Genomic DNA, 22,055 nt, shown 5'->3' on the forward strand with positions numbered 1-22,055 from the left:
TTGCTCATCATCGCTTAAGAACTCTTTTGCTCCAGCATTATTAATGTGAATTGGCTTTTCCATTGCAAATGCTAATTTTTTGGAACCAGAAGTCCTGACAACTTCAGCTGTGGTGAATTGAAATCTAACCTACAGATCTATCAGGAATGATGTAATTATTTGTTTCTACAAAAAATGGAATGTGTATAAAACGTTTGGTGTTGGGCCCTAGGTGTCAAAACACCAGCTGCCATGCTAAATGCTCTGATGCTTCCTGGGAGTACCCAGGGCAGTGAGGCACCTTGTACTTGCCCTTAGCGTGAGAAAGCCTTGTCTCTGGCTGCTGGGGATCTTCTCCTCTACCCCGCAGGCAACACAAGCACTGCCCTCTAGGCCTTTGCAGGCTCTGCTGTGACTCTACAGGTTAGGAATAGGCACAGTCCACCCCTCAAGACCTCCAAACCTTTCCCTGAAGTATCCTGCCCCTGGACCACTGGTCATGTGCAGCATTCACAGATTCACTGTTCCCAAAGCAACTGTACACCCCAGCTTATCAGTTCCACCCCAGATCCCCACTCTGCTTGATACACAGTGCTTAGATTTGTTTTCGGAGAAATGAGGTATACGTTTATTTAACAAAGGACAGAGATTCAAGAAATGGCAAGTAGATGTTTTGGAGACAAATGGTTACGTATAAAATACAAACTTAACATGCATTTAGAGCCTAGACTTGACTGACTAGATACTCTCATATCTTGTAGAATTTGTCTCGCTCCAAAATCCTTGTGGAGTTTTATAGCTAAGCTGCGGTGACCCTCCTTTTGTGAGACAGACGTATCAGCTTCCTAGGTGAAGGATCCAGTGTGTTTTTTTTGCCCCCCAAGATATACCAAGTCCTATCCTTTGTCTTTATTCATAAACAGGACATGCCCAGCTGTTTGTTTCATTTTGTAGACTTCCTCTCATAGATTTTGCAATCACTTATTTAGCCTGTGGCTCAGTACAAATAGGCATAAATTGTGAGGTATACAATACACAAATGACCAGACAGGGAGATAGGTGTGTGTTATCTCTTGCCTGAAAGGAACATTTCTGAGGCACGCCACCTCCTGGTGTCCTGCCTTAATTCCAAGACCATAAGAACATAATGTTCTGTATAGCATAACTCCTTAAATAATATTATGTCGACCTGTGGTCAATTAGCACTCAGTAGAGCTGTTACATGCCACTTTTCGGTGAACTATTATGCCTAATAAGAATACTGTACAAAATTCTGGCAATAATACAGTCTTCTTACAATGTCAGTGAAAGAACTGCATTCACTAACAATCTATCTAGGGCCGTACCAAATTTACAGCCATTCAAAACACATCATAGGCTGTGAAATCTGCCCCTCCTCCCACCCCATCCCGAGAAATCTGGTCTTTTGTGTGCTTTTACCCTATACTATTCAGCATTTCTCAAACTGGGGGTTCTGACCCAAAAGGGAGTTGCAGGGGGGTTGCAATGTTATTTTACAGGGTTGTGGTATTGCCACGCTTACTTCTGTGCTGCCTTCAGAGCTGGGCGGCTAGAGAGCAGCAGCTGTTAGCTAGGTGCTCATCTCTGAAGGCAGCGCCCCGCCAGCAGCAGCACAGAAATAAGGAGGGCAAGACCATACCATGCCATCCTTCTGTGCTGCTGCTGGCAGTGGCTCTGCCTTCAGAGCTGGGCTCCCTGCCAGCAGCCGCTGTTTTCCAGCTCTGAAGGCAGCGTCACCGCCACCAGCAGTAGCACAGAAATGAAGGTAGCAGAACCGCAACCCCCATGACAATAACCTTGTGACCCCCCCCTCCCCACAACTTCTTTTGGGGTCAGGACCCCTAGAAATACAACACTGTGAAATTTCACATTTAACTAGCTGAAATCATGAAATTTATGATTTTTTTCAATACTCTGATCATGGAATTAATTAAAATGGACCGTGAATTTGGTAGGGCCCTAACTATATCAAATCCAGTGAGCCAGATGGAGCTAAGCTGGTTTATGTTGGACCCAAAGAGTCTAGAGATCTGATATGGCATTGTGGAGGGGATGCTCTCCAATTGGCTTTAAGATTACTCTTAAAAAAACAAAGGAAATTGAGTGTACAAAAACTACATTAGAAGAACATTAAGGATGTGCCTGATTCCAGCAAAGTGAAGGCAATTTTGATGTACACCTGCTGTTCTATTCTTAGCTCACCCTGTTGGGTTGTGCCTGTGTATTATTGAACATATGGCATGTTAGATCAAATGGTTTCCTGAGGCCTTTGCAACAAATGAGTGAGGTCTGCTGCAGCTTTTGGATCATGGCTTCTTCCAAGGCAACCTCAGTACTTCCCAGATGAAATACCTATTACACAGGACAAAACCTGAGGTGTATTTTGCCCCACAGCCCAGCTGTGTTCAGCAGAGTTGGAGAGTTAAGGAAGGAGAGGCAGCCTTGAATGTCACGGCTTTACTTAGTTTAAATGAGACCCATTGGGGTTCATCTTCCCAGCACAAAGTAGGGAGATTCAACTCCCCTTGACATTAATAGGGGTTAAATCCTTGAAAACCACTGTGAAAATTAACCCAGTTGAGGGACTGCAATTGTAATGTCTTACTTCCTAACAAAAATACCCAGCTCCTGACACTGAGGCCTTTCATTTCCCCGCTGAACATGTACATGGGTTTTCTCACACTACTCTGTCAATGTGGCTCAGCTCTATCCCAAGGGGACAGCACCTAGGGGTGGGAAAGGCAATGTGCCCATTCTGTCCAATGAGGGCATCGAATAGAAAGACAGGAAGGCTTGGGGTGAAAGTGATCTGAGTTTGGTTCCCGGTTGTGCTGTGTCTTTCTATGCAACCTTGGACATATCACCTAACCTCTCTGTGACTCGGTTCTCCATCTGTAAAATGATGATAATGCTTCCCTAAGTCAGGGGGGTTGTGAAGATAAATACATCATCACGTGGGGGCTTTATGAATACCTAAATAGATAAAATGGAGGGACTATTTTTAATGGCCACATCTGTCCAAGAGAAAGTGGCCTAAGATAAAGGGTTGCCAACCCTCCAGGATTGGCCTGGAGTCTCCAGGAATTAAAGATTAATCTTTAATTAAAGATTGTCATGTGATGAAACTTCCAGGAATCCAGCCAACCAAAATTGGCAACCCTAATAACTTCATATAGCCCAGCAGCCAGCCCTCTGATTCTAATGGCTTAGTTGCTACTCAGCTGAGCTAGATTCCTACTGGCATCTTCAGGGTGAAAAGCTCTATATCCTATTGCGAAACACCTGAGCTATCCCATCTTCTCTATTAAGTGTCTAATTTCTAGTCATGTTTAATGGTCTACTAACAATAACTGAACTGAAATAGAAAATGGGCCCTTAGTGAGGGCTGTGAGCCATACCGTGGAGTAAAAGGTACATAGGTGCTGGAACTAGGGGTGCTGGGGGTGCCGCAGTACCCCCTGGATTGAAATGAGTTCCATTATCTACAGGGTTTGAAGTTTGGTTCAATGGCTCTCAGCACCCTCACTATAAAAATTGTTCTAGCACCCCTGTAAAGGAAGGAACCAGAATGAGTTTACTAATGCAGAAATGTAGCTGCTGTAGTTCTTTTAATTGCTATCTTCAACCTTCATCGGTGATAGCTAAAGGGGGTTAATGCTGGGGCAAATTTTTGTGCACATAAAAAGGCAAAGCCACCTTACCGAAAATTTACCCCTCAGTACACTTTGGAGACTTGTCTTTTTTGCCCTGTATGTTTTATGTGTACAATGCTTCTACCTTGGCCGGGCAATTTAGCATTAGAAAATATTACTCTTTTTTTTTTTTTCTCCTAAAGTGATTTCCTCAGAGCTCTAAGGTATATTTCCACAACCCCCAAGTTTTTCACTACCTGAATGTCAAGTCCCTTTCATCTAACTTTTCTTCTCTCCAAGAATGGGTATTTAATGGCTTATTACCTCCTGCCGACCCACAGAAGTGTCACTGTCGACCTTGCTCTGAACTATTACATGGAACTTGTCATTGGCCTGCTAAACCCAGGGTTGTGAGTTCAATCCTTGAGGGGGCCACTTAGAGATCTGGGGCAAAAATTGGAGATTGGTCCTGCTTTGAGCAGGGGGTTGGACTAGATGACCTCCTGAGGTCCCTTCCAACCCTGATATTCTATGATTCTATGATTCTATCAGTCGTGTCCCACCCCTAGCATGTGGTGAGGCGCTGGGGGAAGACATGCATGCTCAGGTTCTCAGCTGGTGTAAATTGGCATAGCTCCATTGCTGTCAGGGGAACTACGCTGATTCACACCAGCTGAGAATCTAACCCTCAATTTTTACAGTGACAGGTAGGAGATGGATCAGTGTGTGTTGTTAGCATAATGAATAATTAGGGCCCTACCTAATTCACAGCCATGAAAAACACCTCATGGACCGTGAAATCTGGTCTCTCCCCATGAGATCTGGTCTTTTGTGTGCTTTTACCCTATACTATACAGATTTCACAGGGGAGACCAGCGTTTAGGGGGAGGGATAGCTCAGTTGTTTGAGCATTAGCCTGCTAAACCCGGGGTTGTGAGTTCAATCCCTGAGGAGGCCATTTAGGGATCTGGGGCAAAAATTGGGGATTGGTCCTGCTTTGAGCAGGGGGTTGGACTAGAAGATCTCCTGAGGTCCCTTCCAACCCTGAGATTCTGTGATCCTCAAATCGGAGGTGCTGACCCAAAAGGGAGTTGCAGAGGGATCATGAGGTTATTTTAGGGGTGTCACGGTATTTCCACCCTTACTTCTGTGTTGCCTTCAGAGCTGGGTGGCCGGAGAATGGCAGCTGTTGGCCGGGTTCCCAGCTCTGCAAGCAGCAGCACAGAAGTAAGGGTGGCCATGCCATGCCATCCTTAGTATTGCGCTGCTGCGGGCAGCGGCTCTGCCTTCAGAGCTGGGATCCTGGCCAGCAGCCGCTGCTCACCAGCTGCGGTGCTCTGAAGGCAGCGCCGCTGCCAGCAGCAGCACAGAAGTAAGGGTAGCAGTACTGCAAACCCCTCCCCCCCCACAATAACCCTGCAATACCCCCGCCAGCTCCTTTTTGGGTCAAGACCCCTACAATTACAACACTGTGAAATTTCATATTTAAATAGCTGAAATCATGAAATTTAGGATTTTAAAAATTCTATGATCATGAAATTGACCAAAATGGACTGTGAATTTGGTAGGGTCTCATGAATAATATAGTATGCCTTCATTGCTCAGCAAAGGTTCTCCAAATGCGTTATAAGCACTCATTTATTAAACTTCACAATACTTTGTTATGCCGTGTATTATGGTGCCCAGTTTAGAGATGTGTAAACTGGAACATAGAGAGGATATCCCGAAATTTTCAGACCTGTCCACTAATTTTGGTGTTTAGTAAAGAGACATCTGGGCCCTGATTTTTCAGAGAGGGTGAGTTCATTTCAACTGTATTTACTAGTGCTCAGCACCAACAGAAATCAGACTCTTAGGTATTTTATGTTGGGCATCCGCATTTAATGAATACTTTTGAAAAATTTGGCCTAAGCAATTATGTGATAAGGTCAGAACTCGTGAGCCCTGACTCCCATGCCCCTCCTCTAACCATGATACTGTGGCCACCTTCTTCCTTCTAGTGAGCTTTGTTAGGTTATACACCCCCAACAGCAACACCCCAAATAAAACTAAACTGGATATTGCCAGTGCTAGCTATAAATTGATAAAAGCATGTTAAAGGGAAAAGTGACCAAGCAAATTTAAAAAATAATCTGGCAGCAACTCTCAGCAGCACCGTAGACTTGCTGATTAGTATGCCTGGTGGTTTCAAACACCCACTTTGCAGGCTGGATCCATCCTGCTTGGCATATTTCTGTGGCCTGCTTGGCATATTCAGATTCCAAAGAATCTCAACTTTAATTAAAAAAAAAAAAGTTTCTAGTTCTTATGGTTGCAAATATAATCTTCTAGTGAGAACCATTTGTAAACTTATGCACTGTTGTCTGCCTGAGTATGCAGATAGCCTGAATTAATGCATCTGAGATGTGTGAACTCCTGTACTGCCTATTAATGTCACTGGGGTATTGACTCTAAAGCCTAAAGGTGACAATTTAAACATCAGGACTGACTTAGCAGATGGGATGAGTAAGTGAAGTGGGAATTCGAAATTGCCTGAGGAAAGGGAATGCAAAGAGGGGGGAAAGGGCAAAAGTAGCAGCGATCCTAAATGTGAACATATTTTCCCACTGAATAATGTTGAATGTGATGGTAGGTACTGAATGAATAATAAATGACGACTTAGAATTTAGTTACAAATAAGGGGCCTTGATCTTTTTATAAACCTCCCACTGATATCAGAGCATATCTAATCATTAGGGCCCTACCAAATTAATGGCCGTGAAAAAATGTGTCACAGATCATGAAATCTGGTCTTTCTTTTGTGTATTTTTAACCTATGCTATACAGATTTTTTTTTTTTTAAATCCTATGACCGTGAAATTGACCAAAATGGACCGTGAATTTGGTAGGGCCCTACTAATCATCACAATGGTGAAAAAGCTCCTGGAGCCACAAATGCCATCTACATTAGGGCTCCCAACATTACTAGCCCCAGCGCAGCTGAATTGTTGTTAGCACCAGCCGTGTAGATGAAGCTCCAGAAATGTTTCATTAAGAATGGACCTCACCTGTCCTACAGGCCATCATTCCTGGGAGCATAGGGGGATAGTGTTTAATGTTGGTTGGAAAAGTTTAGCTGCACAAGTGATCATTGTTGAAGGAATGACCCATTCCAGAATTTAGAAGTAACTAAGATGGAGGGAGATTCATTGATGGGCACAGAAATCCATGTAACACAAGGAAAAGATTATTTTTCTATCATTGCTATCAGTTTCAGCCTGAGAATTTTCCATAAGACCATTAGGAATACTTCTCCCTGGCCAGCAGCTTAGCAGCTGTTCATCGTTCTCAATGATGAAAGGCAAATGTTTTGCAGTTCCAGTCAGATGTATTTCTGTGATGCTGGTCTACAGTGCGCTGCATACTACAGGCTCTGTGCTCATACAGTCTGCAGACCACTTGTGGCCGTGGACCATTTGTTTTCATAGCCCTTGTTGATATTCATCAGCAGAGAAGTTTAAAATGATAAGTTCCTTATTTAGTTCCCTTCAAAACAGCTGTGATTCACCAGATGTTTGGTTGTGGACCCCTCCCCTCAGTTCTTAGCCCTTTACTTCTCCTAGGTTGTAACTCTTTTCAGACTCATTTCAACCAGGTCTGCTGCTGTCCACCTCCATCTTATCTTCTCTGCCTCTTTGTTTATGTACCTTTTGGTTTAGCACACTCCTCCTCTGATCATGATTCAGCTGCAAGTGCCTTCCCCAGGCTGCCGGGCAGAATCACAGCCTTTAATAGCTTGTGGGCTGGCTAGCCAGCCACTTCTCAGGGTGTTAGAGAGATGTTGGGGATGGATCTGCACACTTTTAGGGGAAAAAGGATGTTTCTGTGGTTAAGGCACAGGGAAGGGACGTGGGAGATCTGTGTTAATTCTGGGCTCTGCCACAGATTCTGTGTGATGTTGAATTTCACTGAGCCTTAACGGGGATATTAAACTCCCCACTTTACAGACTAAAAAAGCTTAAAACAGGCCATTTCCTAATGCACAGAAAATACATTGCATGTTTGGTTTCTTTTAATCCTTGTTTGCTTAGGAAAGTAATGCTTTTTTTATTGTTGAATACACTAAGGCCCAGTGAGTGTAAATGCACAATGCATGGCAAATGTGGTGTTTAAACAACTCTGTTTATTTTAATAGCCATCCTTTAGATCTGCTAAGATTTAAGACTGTTTGCATTGCTGCTAAAGCTGAATGCAGTCCCAAAACACAGGACTAACCTTTTAAAACTCAGCCTGTAATAATTGGAAATGCAACTCATCCTCTCTTGTCTCCTCTGAGCATTTTTTGATTGTATGGCCCCAGGTTTGCTTACACAGTGGACAAATTAGCATAGAATTCATCCAGCTCATCATGCAGGGTCTGGGAGCGAAGAATATTTGAAGTGTCAAAACAAGAGACTTAACCAGAAAGAGTTTTTCATTCCTTTATTGTGGAGAGTTCAGATTCCCACTAAATATGCTCCTGGCTCTAACCCTGGAGGGGGCAATGGAAAATGTTTGTGTTGTACAATGTAGTTAATAGTGAGTGAACTCTTAAGATTGTCATGATCGGTTGGAAGAAATTATTGCAGATTGTGGAATCTTTTTACATAATGGAAATGTTAATGTTTGATTGAATTGTACTCGGTGAATGCATGGCAAAAAATATTTATTATAGTTATGGTCCCAACCAACAACTGGCCCCATTGTGCTAGACAAATATTAAGAGACGGTTCCTTCCCAGAAGAGCTTGCAATCTGGACAGTCAATGGACGGAGAAAAAAAGATTTGTCATGGGTATCGCTTTAACTGGGGAGCAGTGCTTTCCATTGTTAGAGAGAACTGGTTTGGATTTGACCAAGTTCTTAGCCTTTTAAAATGGCATACCGGGCATGTACAGGAAATCTTTTAGCTAGGGTCAAAAGGTTCACCAATAAGGATGGATTCGCTGACCCTTATCACACATTCACGCTCTATTTCAGCTAATACTCTCTTAAATCTCGCTCTTATGCTCTTGGAGAAACACTGAAGAAACTTAATAGCTGCAAATAAAATAGGCAATAAATACATAAAGGATACTGGTTGTCTTATAATAAATGGCCCTTTGGGATTTGTGTGTGCCATCAGATTCCTTAAGAACAGAGTTAGCTGGAGTCAGTTACCCATCGTACACACAGTGCAAAGAAAGAAGAGCTTTTGGGAGGGATGTGGTAGGAAAACAATTAGAAATGTATCAAAAAGAAGCTCCGCTGGAGATTAAGGACATCCTGGTTATTTCTTTTGGCCTTGTCCTCAGACTGACGCATTTTAATATTGTGATGTATGTTTTCTTTGTTGCTCTTTCCTCACCTTTTCCTTTGTACAGTACTGCTACCCTCTGAGCAATAGTACATTATGTGCCTAATGTTCTTTCATCTTGACAGTAGTGTCAAGCTGCTGGCTGGCTGGACTCTGTCTGTATTTAAATAGAGATGTTATTAAGGGGCATAGCAAAGCAGCTAATAATCTTAGAAACTATCTCAAGATGGGTGACTGTTTCACAGTTATTTAATTATGATAGCCAATATGAATTCTATAGTCTCTGTTGCTTTAGGTTGTACAGTAGATTAACTAGTTTATTCAAGTCTGTCTTTCCCACAAGGGCCGTTACACTTCTGTGATGGCAACTCAGATTCTGGTGGACATTATGTAAATGAAAATGTTCTTGTATTGTCTTCTGTATTCTTTTGCTTGTCTGCTTTATGTTTAATGGGGATATTAGCTGTGGTACCCTTCCAAAATTCCAGATTGGATAAGCGTGTGAGGCCCAGCTAACACACACTCCATTAAGATTCAGGTTTCAGAGTAACAGCCGTGTTAGTCTGTATTTGCAAAAAGAAAAGGAGTACTTGTGGCACCTTAGAGACTAACCAATTTATTTGAGCATAAGCTTTCGTGAGCTACAGCTCGCTTTATCAGATGCATACCATACACATCCGATGAAGCGAGCTGTAGCTCACGAAAGCTTATGCTCAAATAAATTGGTTAGTCTCTAAGGTGCCACAAGTACTCCTTTTCATTAAGATTCAGTTAGATATGCTTCCTCTCCTAAACTGCACTGTGGTAAACAGCGGTTGTGTTCCACCCCAGAAGCATTTATGTTTCAGAGGTGGGTAATGTGATTCTTCTATGTATATAGTTTATAAAGCAAAAGGAGAGGAGCAGATACATGGAGCAAGGGGTAAAGGGGAGAGGAAATGCTGGGAAAGACAGCAGAGAGAATTCTCTACTGGAAAGAAGGCATCAAGGGGAGAGAGAGGGAGCTCCACAGAGGAACAGCATTGGGCCAGTGGGGAGGGGAAGGCAAAGGGCATCCCCTGCCTCATAGATAAGAGGAATCTCCAGGGTGAACAGGAGAAAGCAGTGTGGAGCACACGAGGCAGGACTTATAGCATACAGCACGTTGCAAATACCAATACAGGTGGGAAGCACATGGAGGGTACACATATTCGCCTTTCTTAAATGATCAAAATCACAAAATAGCTTTTTGGGAGTGGATTTCCTGTGTAAACATGGGTGTATTGTGGCTTTGATTAACCAGGTACTGTGTGTTACAAGTGAGAGGGTGGCACCAGGAAGAGCGGGATAAAAGGAACCTCAGGTGGGGGGAAAAAAGCAAAATAGGGTAAGAAATCCCATAAAGATGTTGCAGGTGGACTCCTATCCCAAGGAGTTGCTGTGGCTCACCCATTTAGTTTGTTAGGAGAGAGGTGAGCCTTTGGGGGAGGAATATGGATTTTGGTGGAAGCCACTGTATATCTGGGTAAGCATCCAAAGCAAAATCCTGGCCCTGTGGATACTAATGGCAAAACTCCAACTGACTTCAATGGTATGACGGTGTCACCGTCCAACTTGAGGATCCTAAACCCCAAAGCTTAGAAGTTTGAACTGTTTTTTCCCATCACTGCTTTTTATGTATTTTTTGCAACATTGATGCTGACTTTGTGCATGCTCTCTTTTTTGAAAAAAAATTTTGGTGTTGTCTCATTGTAATGCAGGATAATCTTGTAATGATGCAATATCCTAAAAGAATGCATTGTGTGAATATATATAAGTGGCAGAGAACGTAGATTTTAATAGATTTTTTTGCAGCTTTTGCCTTTTTTTCCTCTTGCTCTAGAAAACTTTAAGGACAATCTGAAATCAGTTTTAAAGACATGTATGTTTTAAAGCCAGAAGATACCATTTTGATCATCTGTTTGACCTGCTGCATAACATGGGTGATGGAACCTCACCCAGTAACTTCTGCATCAGGCCCATAATGTGTACGTGAGCTGTAGCATAATGACCTTAATAAGTAAGACTCAAATAATTTAAAATTACCCAAATGCACACACAATGCTTTCATGCTTCCCAGATCCCCAGCCTATTTAAAGAGCCGTCACTTGAAAGTTTTTTTTTTTTTATGATTACCAGCTACTTAGTTTCAGCCATAGAGTTGACAGAGACTTCACTAGCTTTAACTAAACTACTGCAGCTAAAGAGAGCGGTAGATACTTAAATTTTAAAAATCCTCATGTCTGCAGGATTACATTTTAACTAGTTTTGGGGGTAAAATTTGCCTTCTTTTTGGACTGAACTATCTTCTATTAATATGTGTGATAGTAACTATTTGGACTGTACCCAGATTCACAAAGGGACAAACTCAGGGTTGACAGGCTTCTCCCCACCAGCAGTCTGAGTCTGACCTCTCATGCCAAGCTCACCTTCTGAGTATGCCCTTCAGGTACAGATTATCAGACAACGGCAATCAGTATTTTTATATGCCATTCTTTGATTCAGCTCTGTGTTACATTGTAGAATGCAAACTGCATGTAGTTATGCTCCGAGGTTCCTAATTTTATTTCTACATAATTTGCAGTGGAAGATAATGCAGAACGCTATTTTATTTATTTTTTTTTTAAACCAATCTTATGAAAATGAATTCTGTCACTGGCTTTTATATGAAGGGGAGTAACGTTTATTGCAGTGACAAATTGTTTGCATTTGAAGTGCACTTTTCCCTGTGCTGCAGCAGGCCATGTGATTCCATTCCACTGACCCTGTAAGAAGAAAGAATCAAGTTTATGCTATTTCCTATCCTCATTACAATTTTCATCATGAGCTTAATGAGAAGAGAAAAATAGCTCATTAATTCAAAGTGTTTTTTCCACTAGGATGAGGTAGCAGGATCTTCATGATCTCTTATTTATAATAGTCAGCTGTCTTGTTTGGTTCTTTCTAGTGTTCTGTGTTTTGATTGGCTGGCCATACCATCCTACACTAGTGACAGGTTCTTGGACCTGAAGAGTAGATAGACAAGTCATTACCAGCACAGAATATTAAAGGTCATTATATCCGAGTGTGCTGACTCTAAGTGGCATGTATGTTCTAATAAAGCATTCTACAGTCAAACAAGTTAACAACAACAATGGAATAGTCCACAACTGCATGAAATAACATCTCTTGTGGGGCAACATGTGCTTTTGGTTAAAACTAGGCACTGGGAGACATGGTTCTGAGCTTATATTCTTGGTTCTGTCGCTGAATTGCTTTGTGACTTTGGGCAAGTTGCTTATTATGACTCAGTCCTGGTGCCAGTGAAGTCAGTGGCAAAACTCCCACTGACTTCAATAGGAGCGGGGTTGAACCCTCTAGTTACCCCATGTGTGAAATAGGGACAGTAAGGCTCACCTTTGCAAAGAGTGTTGAGATCCTCTGATTAAGATCCCCTATGTGCAAGCTGCTGCTGTTTTTAATCTAGAGTTGTGAAGATCCAGTAAATACGGTCTGCACTGGGGTGTCTTTTTTTAATGTAAGAAAAATGGTCTGGCAGCATAATTGGTTCAGTATTTATTACTGTCGTGTGTCCCCCTCCCTCCCCCAGCTATGAAATGGGATCAGAATGGCTAGGAAGGCTGGCTGGTTTCACTGTTGTTTCTGTAAGTACCATTGTGCTCTCTGCTGTAACATTGCTCATGGGTAACATTATTCTGCAGTGAGTCACACTAAATCTCGCACAGCCAATAGTGTGACTTTACACCATAGCAACAACACTAAGTGGGCTCTTGTTATCCTCTCTTCTCTAGCCGGGAAAGAACATAGCTATCAGGAGGCTGTGCTGAATCAGGGCATTCACTCTTTGTACCTTTCTTCCTTTTTAATTTGAGAGTGGCTCTGGCACTCTTGTGAGCAAGTGGCTAATAGCACTAGCTTAAGGATGACACTGTGTGAAACTCTATGAATGCATGCAGATGTGATTAATGGCTGCCTAGTATCATGAACCTCACACTGTTTGGCTCTGCTTAGGAACACAAATATTAAAGATGCACAGGCGGAACGTCATTTATGTCTGTCTCTTCCCATTTCCTTGTCCACCTGCAACTTCCTTAGGCTTCGAAGTCCTTCCCTGACTTCCCTTCATGCTTTCAGCTTCCTCCCTGCTACCTCCCTTTCTTCTCACCACCTCCCTTCCAGCTCCTTAACTCCCACAGCACCTCTGCCCCCTGAAACTTCTGGCTGCCTCTCTCCCCATGAGCCACCAGCAAGTAAAGTACTCCCGCTTCCCTTAATCATCCCTTGTGTGAAGGTAAGCAGTCTCGTTCATGACTCTGAGATGCTGCCTTGTGTAACTCTCATACTGTGTGTTTTGGCGCTTTCCCTGTGTACAGCATTCTAGAGTGTACAGTATTGGAACAGAGCAGCACCAGAGCCCTAGAGCTGCAGACATGCAGCCAGTGACCAGAGATTCTCCAGTGAGATCATCCAAGGCAAGGTGCAATTACCTAAGAAGTTATGGGATGGGAGGGAGCGTGAAAAGTCAAGGTGGTCATGGATAGCAGCTGGAGGAGGTGGGGAGGACAGGGACAAATGGACAGTGAGTGATAAACAGTATCCGCCTTGGTACCCCAGTCAAGACTTTACAATCTAAACTCCAAATTTTGAGGGCATGTGGATACCCCTACAAACTGCCATGCAAGCTCCACCAATGGATCCCATGCCTGACTTGCCGCAAGCTGGTATTCATTCATGGGCCTGGTTTGGGGATGTTCACAGGCAGGGACCAGAAGGTGTGATCCTGTGACTCTCTCTCTTTTTTTTTTTTTTCCCCCCTCTTGTTTTCTAAGCAAAAAGCTAAATTCTGGGGCAAAATTCTACCCCAACTTACACCTTCTGCAACCCCACTAAGATCAACTGTTAAAAGTGATGGATGTTCAGTAGTGACCTATTGTGCTAGCTTACCTTCTCCTCCCAGGACTAGTTCTTTGTACACTGACACTGCTATGTCTTGTGCTTAAAATGCAGGTCGAAGTGAGTCCAGTACTGGCAGGACATCTGTAGGTACTTTATGACCGTAGCAAGGAGATGATAAAGATCTTATTGATAGAGGTTGTAACAAGAACAGGAAATGACACAATGGCAGCTCATTTTCTCAGAGAATGTAATGGGAAGGGAGATAGCTGCAGCATTAATCAGATATTCAGTTAAACATCTTTAGCAAAGCTGGGAAGTTCAGCTAATTGAATCTGTTCTCATTTCCATCCTCCTGTTGTAATTTTGTGCTCAGTTTGGGATGATGTATCAAGAAATCACTTTCATTCTTTATCAGTTGCAGTCTCTAGCTGCAGATGGTGGGCATTGTGCTGAATTGCGTGGTAGTTATATAGCGAGCCAGCCATAAGGGCTCCAGGCCATTTTCATTGTAATGAGTGTCAGCTGGCTCAGTTCCATTGGGTTATGACTGCCGTCCCCACCCCCACTTCTCAGTCCATGTTAATAAAAGAATAAATACGTCTGATGTTTGCTATGTCCCACCTATTAATATTTGTTGTTTGTACTGCAGTAGTGCCTGTAGCCCTGACAGCTCTATTGTGTGAGGCACTGTACATAGGGTGGAAGACAGTCCCTGCCCTAAAGAGCTTACAGTCTAAATAAGTGGGATCTTTTTAACACGCCACAGTGGCTGCACTTAAAATACGCTTTTTGTGTGTTTCACTTCTAAATGCCTGCTTACATGAGTTCATGCACAGCGACCTTGATTGCTACCTGTTGGTCACGTAAATAGTTACAAAACCTGGATTCAGCAGCCAAAATGGGACAGCACTGAGTACTGGCTAGCCTAATAGCTGTGATTTTTTGTTTTGTTTTTTTTTAAAAGGAAGAACAAAAAAGAGCAACATTTTGAGTGTGTCCAAGTTTTGGAATATGAGATACCATTAAAAAATCTGTACTTGTACTGGATAGAGATGGCATCACCATGCATCTCCGTAATCTCCCAAAGTGTCCCCCTGATCCAGCATGCATGGGTAATCCACATGCCTCCTGGGCATGTAGGTTACAAATGGGTTATTGTGTAAAACCTGTAATAGATTTTTTTGTGTGGGTTATCTCTGCTTTGGATGTTCCAGTCTTCAGGTCTACAACACTCAACAGAGATCTTTCCCACGTGTTGCACCATTCACGCAGCTTTGGATGCTGCGGCTAATACTCACAAAGAGTCATTTTAGCTAAATATGTTCCAGAAACATTTGAGGAGCTTCTGAAATAGGTTCACTTTCTGCATGTTGTTTGTTCAAAGCATCCTAAGCAAGGCATATTGGTAATTTTCAGTTAAATAGCTGATTGAATATATGTGTAAACTCTATTCCAATTTAAACATAAAAAAGCAAGAATGCCACCTACTGATGTTTGTGCTGCCACCAGATATGTTAGGTGGAGTTTTGTAAATTTGCATCAATTCGGGAAAGAGTATGGGAAATCCTGCAAGTTCCCAAACAAGCTTTGAAATTACATGAGTTCACTCTTTTACTGTTTTGCTGAATTGTGTTGTGTTGGTAGCCTTGGGATGTGGCGAGGTCTTTAATTGGCACTAATGACGAGGGCCTATGTTTTGAAAAGTGACTTGTGATTTTGTGTGCCTGGATTTTTGGATGCCCAACGGGAGACCCCTTAAAGGGACCTGATTTTCAGGGGCAGGCGCTCAGTATTTTCTACAAATCAGGTCCCTTTAAAGGGTTTCAAGTTCGCCTCCCAAAAACAGAGACACATGGTCGCTTATATAATTTAGGCTGAGACCACCACACTCATTTCATTTGTGAACTGCTGTTTTGGTTAGAGATTGACATGGTGTGGGAAGGTGCTTTATAAGCATTCCCCACATAGCTCTGCTGATATGTCTCAATCACGAGCTGAAAAAGTTTCAGTTATTCCAATTCAGGGCCTCCCTTCAATCAGATTATTGTGTGAGTGGATTTGTGAGATGAGCAAATGTACACTGACTGGTCCACTAACCTCATTTTTATTTGTACCTTAAGTCAGAATTTGAATCCAAGTCTCCAGTGCTTATGGACCTGCTTGTGACTATCCCAACTCGCAGTATCTCATAATATGCAAAAGCTTGCTGCATTCTACAGTCCAAGTACAATTTGTAATTGTGTTTTTAAAATGTATTCATTAACTCATTGTAAACCCTACCCTTCAATGTTTGCTCTTTGCACAAATTGCTTTCAGCTTAGTTAACACACGATTACAAATTGTACTGTACACAAGGCATGGAGCAAAACTAGTTCCACAGAAGATGAATGCGGAACTTGGTATCCGCTTCTGCAACTTGCCTAGTAAACAGAAGACAAGTGACTGATGCACAGTGCTTCTCAAGCTGTGCTATAGTCTGTGAGTGGTTTGTAAATCACGTGTTTGTGCTGCACAAAATGAAACATTTTAAGGACCAAGCTGCTTGGGAAGTGGGTCCGTAAGTGGCTGTTTCTTTTGAGGAATAATTCTTTGAAAAATTTGGAAAACCACTGTGGTGTTTTCTTTGGGAAGATAAATATCACATTGCAGCTGTTTTCTGTTAAAGTCTGCTCAATGATTGTTTGAGTTTGACCCTGTTGAAAGTGAGGAAAATCCAGAAGGCTGTGGTTTTTGTGAATGCCAGTTTCTCAGCACTATTTTCCTCTCATTTTTGTAGGGAGAAGTGTCTCCTTCCACTGCAGCTGGCTTTGGAATCAAAAAGCGTGAAGTTGGCCCAACATGCTCTAGTAGGGATGCAGGTATGGCTTGGGACTTGGGTGGATTTTGACTTGCTTGGTTGGAGGGTGGATGTAGAAAATGGCAGCTCCCATATCCTTTAAATTCAAAGGAGATGTAGGTGTTTAAAATGAAAACAAGTATTGTAAACAAAGCATCAAACCATGGGGTGACCTAGTGATAGCAAGGGCACTGCTGAACAGGCTTCCAGGAGCTAGCCTCTGTGCTATCAGAGGCAGAAGGTTCTGTGGAAGCTGCATGCTCTGCAAGTAATGGATAGTGACTGGCTTTGCACTTGGACTCCAGCAAACATCTAAGGGGCTGCATTGGCAGAGTCTGAAGACAGTCCTATCCAGCCCTCTTTGATCAGCTCAGAGGACAGTGGTGCTTTGAAGCTGGAAAGCATAACGTAGACATAAGTAGTGAGGGCTCTGTTATAAATGTATGGGGACCCCCCACTGAAATATTGAAATCAAAATTCCTCCCACATTCAGTAGCACTAGGTGAACTGAAGGGGTTTTATAAATACAACTGAAAACAGCCATGCAGTGCATGTACCAAGAAAATCAGATGCAGGCTTCAGAGAGCTAAAGCATTTGTAGGTAATGAAATGGAAACTGAGCGCATGTTTTCACTTCATTGAAGGAAAATGGACATTGCACCAGGATGCAATTAATGTTTATTGCTGGGAATATAGTTTTGTAGGAAAGGCTTAATTCTGCTATTCTACTAAATACAAGTTGCTGTTCACTAAGGTGCAATTCATCCCTGTGTGAAGGGTCAGCACGAGGTCTTGTTTTGAGGGCATAAGTAGGACTTCAGTAGTGCACACGCCTTTGGTGTCTCTGTTTCAGCCCCACGTAGTTGAAAGTGGTTTTGTTTTTTGAGAATAATAAAAAGGCCAATATTTAGATTTGAAAATGGGCTCCCATAAAAATTCACTTCAAGTCCATTTTATTATTTTTTTAAGTTGGATTTGCTCTTTTGTGCCACCTTTTCTAGCTCTATCGTGCTGTCCAAAAATACCCACTGTGACACTCCATTACTCACGTACTAGGTTCTTTCCAAGCAAAGGGAACCTGATCAGACCATAAAAATCAGTAGGACTGTGTCAAATCTACCCCTTATATAACCTCTCAACCCCTACCCCCAGCCGAATACACATCAAACTTCATACCACCAGCACAACCCACTGGTCAGGCTGCCTTCTCTTCAGGGGCTTAGTTAATGTTTTAGATTAGTCATCTCTTGAAAGATACATAAATACCTCTTCCCACCCTCTGCCAGTGATTAGCAATGCCACCTCCACAGTGCTTCTGTCCCCCTGGCAGCTCAAAGAGAGAGAGTGGGATGATAGCTAAACCTTTATCTCCCACTAAGCAACATGTAAAATAGTGGTAGCTCTAGGCCACCAAACCAGCCACGTTTTCCACTCTGTACATGTGTTGAAGTGCTACTTCTAAAATGACATTAGCTGAGGGCTTCACCAAAGCCAAGTCCAGCAGCCTTCAGAAATTGACATGTTGAGAGTCCACTGGGAAATGACCTTTTTGAGATCATTTGAGCTGCGAGAAAAGAAATAAAAAAGCCACTTGTAGAATTCAGTAATGAACCCAAAAGTGTTAGTTGCCTCATCAGCAAAGCCTAGATCCCGTCCTGATGGCCTTGAGAAGGAAGGGCAGATATGCAACTAATACTCTGATTACCAATATGTAATAGGTTACAATGGAGTTAAACAATGTGGGGGAGGGAGGAATCAACAGTCTCTGAGATGAACTACCTTGTGCCTTATTGCAGAAGCTGCTGTCTGATGAGAGATTTGTATCCGTGGAAACAGGCTCAGATGAGAAGCAGCTACTAAATCAGGTGCTGAATGCTGTCAAAGTGACTCCTTCCCTGAATGAAGACCTGCAGGTAGAAGTGATGAAGGTGAGTGATTTACCAATGTCAGTGCTTGCAACAGAAACTGTCTGACTCGCTCCATGGGTCTGTGAGCAAATTTAGAAGTGTCTTGGACATGTGCACGTCCTGCCAGGAATTGATCCCCTCCTTGTTGACAATGAACGCTCATTTGCATTGCTATCTGAATTGTGTTAAACACCAGCTTTCATATATTGCCTCTTAACATAATTATCTCCCTTGTTGCTGTTACTCCATGTATATGATAGGAGGCAAATTTAAACTGCATAAAGCATTCACTCTGGTTCGAAAACTTCCTTGGAAGGAGTTCAGAGATGTCACAAGGGCTCACATTTGTATGTGCTCAATGTTTGTTATGTATGCTCAGACTGAGGGTTTGCACACTCAAATACCCTGGTTTGTGCCCACACACTTTTGAAAATTTGGACCACATTCTCTATCTGTTCTTTACCTCCTTTCTAAAAAATTTGATTACAAATAGTGGTTGGCCAAAGCTGGGGGGAGAGGGGGAATTTTGACTTATCTGAGCACCTGCTGGTTACCTCCAAAATATCTTTGAACTGGTGTGTGGGAGCCACCCACATTTTGTATGATTAAAGGAAGCTTTTATTTCTAGAAATACTTGTACTGCTTCAGGATGTTAGCTATATGAGTCAGAATGCTCAGTTGGTAGCTGCCATTGTATCAGAAGTGAGGGGGTGTCAAAAATGACCTGTCCTGTCCAACAGGCTTTCCAGTACTTCTGGCATTTCAGATGCCAGCTCATGATCCCTTATTAAAGGTACAGTAGAGCATCAACTTCAGTTAACCACATTCCTGACAGGCAAGAGTACTGTGATGGATGGATTCCAGTCCTTTGGATGTGAATTTTATACTTGATGTAAAGAATTTCTCTTTGATATCCTCTTCCAAATAGATGCTTACTGTTAGGAGGGGAAACTCATCCAGGAGTAACTCTTTGAGGAACGTGTTCAGAGAGGCCCTTTCTGCATGTTTAAGGCACCCAACACTGCAGTGTATAGGTGCCTCATACAGAATTAAGATTTGTGAAACCATTTGTCCGAAGGGACCCGACTCACCTCTGCTCTTAGATCCAGCTATTCCTACTCATTTGCCTTACAGATTTTGTTTGCTTTTCTGTATTGCTTTGTGGTTTTCAGCACTGAATGTTGCCCCTGCTTAAAGGATTAAAAACAGCCCTTGCTAAAACTGCTCCATATTGGCCAATCGTGCAAATTGCTTCTTTTTCTGTTTTTTATTCAAAGCCCATCATTTCCTTTGTGCCCCTAGCAAAGATCATTTGTGTGTGTAGTACTCAATGCACATATACAAACTGAAGAGTGAGGCCTACCAAAGATGTGCAGTTGGTGGGGGTTGTTAGGGAACTGGGTTCAACTCCTTCATTATTGGTGTAAGCCCCAGCTCTGATGCGACTTAAAGCTAGTGAGAGGGATCCTAAGCACTGATCAACTATATATCCTGCCTACTTCAGAACACACTGCCTGCCTCCCGCCCTCGACATGCCCTCTGTGGTGGGAGGGGACTGACACAGGGCTAAGAATCAACACATCTGCAATGATAGGGAGTTCTCTTCTATCAGGGGAATTCTCTGTGACCAGTGACAACTAGTTTCCAGCTTCCTGTGTTGTGCAAAGTGGCTGGGAACAGAGTAGGGAATCTGGCACTGTGTGTCAGATGTTTTAAAGGTCATTGGACCCTGACAGAACGTTCTTAAATGCCTAGTTTGTTGTGAAGTAACTCCCAGAATACATAGTGCCACTTATCCAAAATGGTGATGTGCGGTGTGTCTCATCAGAAATATTAGCATAGATGAAATATGAAGTTCCTGACCCAAGTCACTTTGGTATGTAACGTGGCAGAAAAGAAAGCATTATAATAACTTACCACACTCAATTTACATCTTTTTCTCTCAAACACCACATCATAGAATATCCTGTCCAATTTTTCTTTGGCTCTGTATCGTCCTGTGCAATGTTGAAGTAAAAATGCTTATTTTAAGGGTTTTAGAGGTCATGCAAAATTGGGCTTGCCACAAAAAGCAGGCCTCAACCTTAACTACAGAGAGGCTGGAAACCATCCAGTATTTAGTTATTTATTATAATTTATATAACTAAAAAGACGCCTACCCAAGATTCTAGCGATCCTAATGCACCATGAACAATACAGTTAAATCTCAGCAACAGTAAACCTTTTAGCCTTCTTCAAAACCCCAGTCTTTTGCAGCATGACCTGAAGGTTATCAGATTTGGGCTACTTCAATATTCTGGAGTTTTATTTTATGTAGTGCTCCGAGAAGGGTGATGGTTTTCAAACTCTCGGGTGCGTCCCCCAAAGGGAGAGCGCCTCACAGTTTGAAATCCTCTGTGCTAAATGGAAGGCAGAAATCGGGGGCCGGGACACATGACTATGCATGCCCTCCCCCATGCATCATCTCTAAGAGACACAGATATGCTTACTCTCCCCAGGCACTAAAATGCTTTGTTACAGCTCTGCTTCATGGCCAGAAGGGATCCTTAGCTCATCTGGTCAGACCTGCTGTATAACACCACAGAATTTCATCCAGTTACCCTTATATTAAGCCCAATCACTTATGTTTGGCTAAAGCATATCTTTCAGAAAGGCAACCAGCCTTGATGTGAAAACTTCAAGAGATGGATAACCCACTGCTTTCTGTGGTAGTTTGTTCCATTGGTTAATCATTTAAATTGGAGGTCAGGGGAAAAGTGGGTTGCCACAAAACTGGAGGCCAATTTTGAAATTTGGGCATGAATGTGTACCTGAATTACCCTCATTCCTGGAGATGGTCCCTTCCAGGTCAAATTTGAAGCACCTCAGCTGGATAATGTGGGTAAACATATACTGTTCTGCGCACTTTTTTACTAGATGTAGGGATAAACAGAGGGATTAATCTCCAAGGCTGCCAATCTGGTATCGTTTCACAGTGTAACATATCAAAACTCGTGGCGAACGGGGGAAGTCCCGGATGACTGGAAAAAGGCTAATGTAGTGCCAATCTTTAAAAAAGGGAAGGAGGAGGATCCTGGGAACTACAGGCCAGTCAGCCTCACTTCAGTCCCCGGAAAAATCATGGAGCAGGTCCTCAAAGAATCAATCCTGAAGCACTTACATGTGAGGAAAGTGATCAGGAACAGTCAGCATGGATTCACCAAGGGAAGGTCATGCCTGACTAATCTAATCGCCTTCTATGATGAGATTACTGGTTCTGTGGATGAAGGGAAAGCAGTGGATGTATTGTATCTTGACTTTAGCAAAGCTTTTGACACGGTCTCCCACAGTATTCTTGTCAGCAAGTTAAGGAAGTATGGGCTGGATGAATGCACTATAAGGTGGGTAGAAAGTTGGCTAGATTGTCGGGCTCAACGGGTAGTGATCAATGGCTCCATGTCTAGTTGGCAGCCG

The 22,055-nt window shown here is 42.7% G+C and overlaps 1 protein-coding gene across 5 annotated transcripts in view; it reads left to right on the plus strand.

The window, feature by feature from the left end:
- The window catches only part of ARFGEF3 (ARFGEF family member 3), a 125,706-nt gene that overhangs the window by 6,072 nt on the left and 97,579 nt on the right, over positions 1–22,055 (plus strand). For all 5 annotated transcript variants that reach the window (XM_048844413.2, XM_075126774.1, XM_048844414.2 and 2 more), the window contains exons 3-4: positions 16,636–16,717; positions 18,492–18,623. In XM_048844413.2, the coding sequence (XP_048700370.2) occupies positions 16,636–16,717; positions 18,492–18,623 (214 nt within the window). The remainder of the gene's footprint in view (positions 1–16,635; positions 16,718–18,491; positions 18,624–22,055) is intronic.

Source organism: Caretta caretta, chromosome 3 (genome assembly GCF_965140235.1).
Source record: "Caretta caretta isolate rCarCar2 chromosome 3, rCarCar1.hap1, whole genome shotgun sequence".
Taxonomy (NCBI): Eukaryota; Metazoa; Chordata; order Testudines; family Cheloniidae; genus Caretta; species Caretta caretta.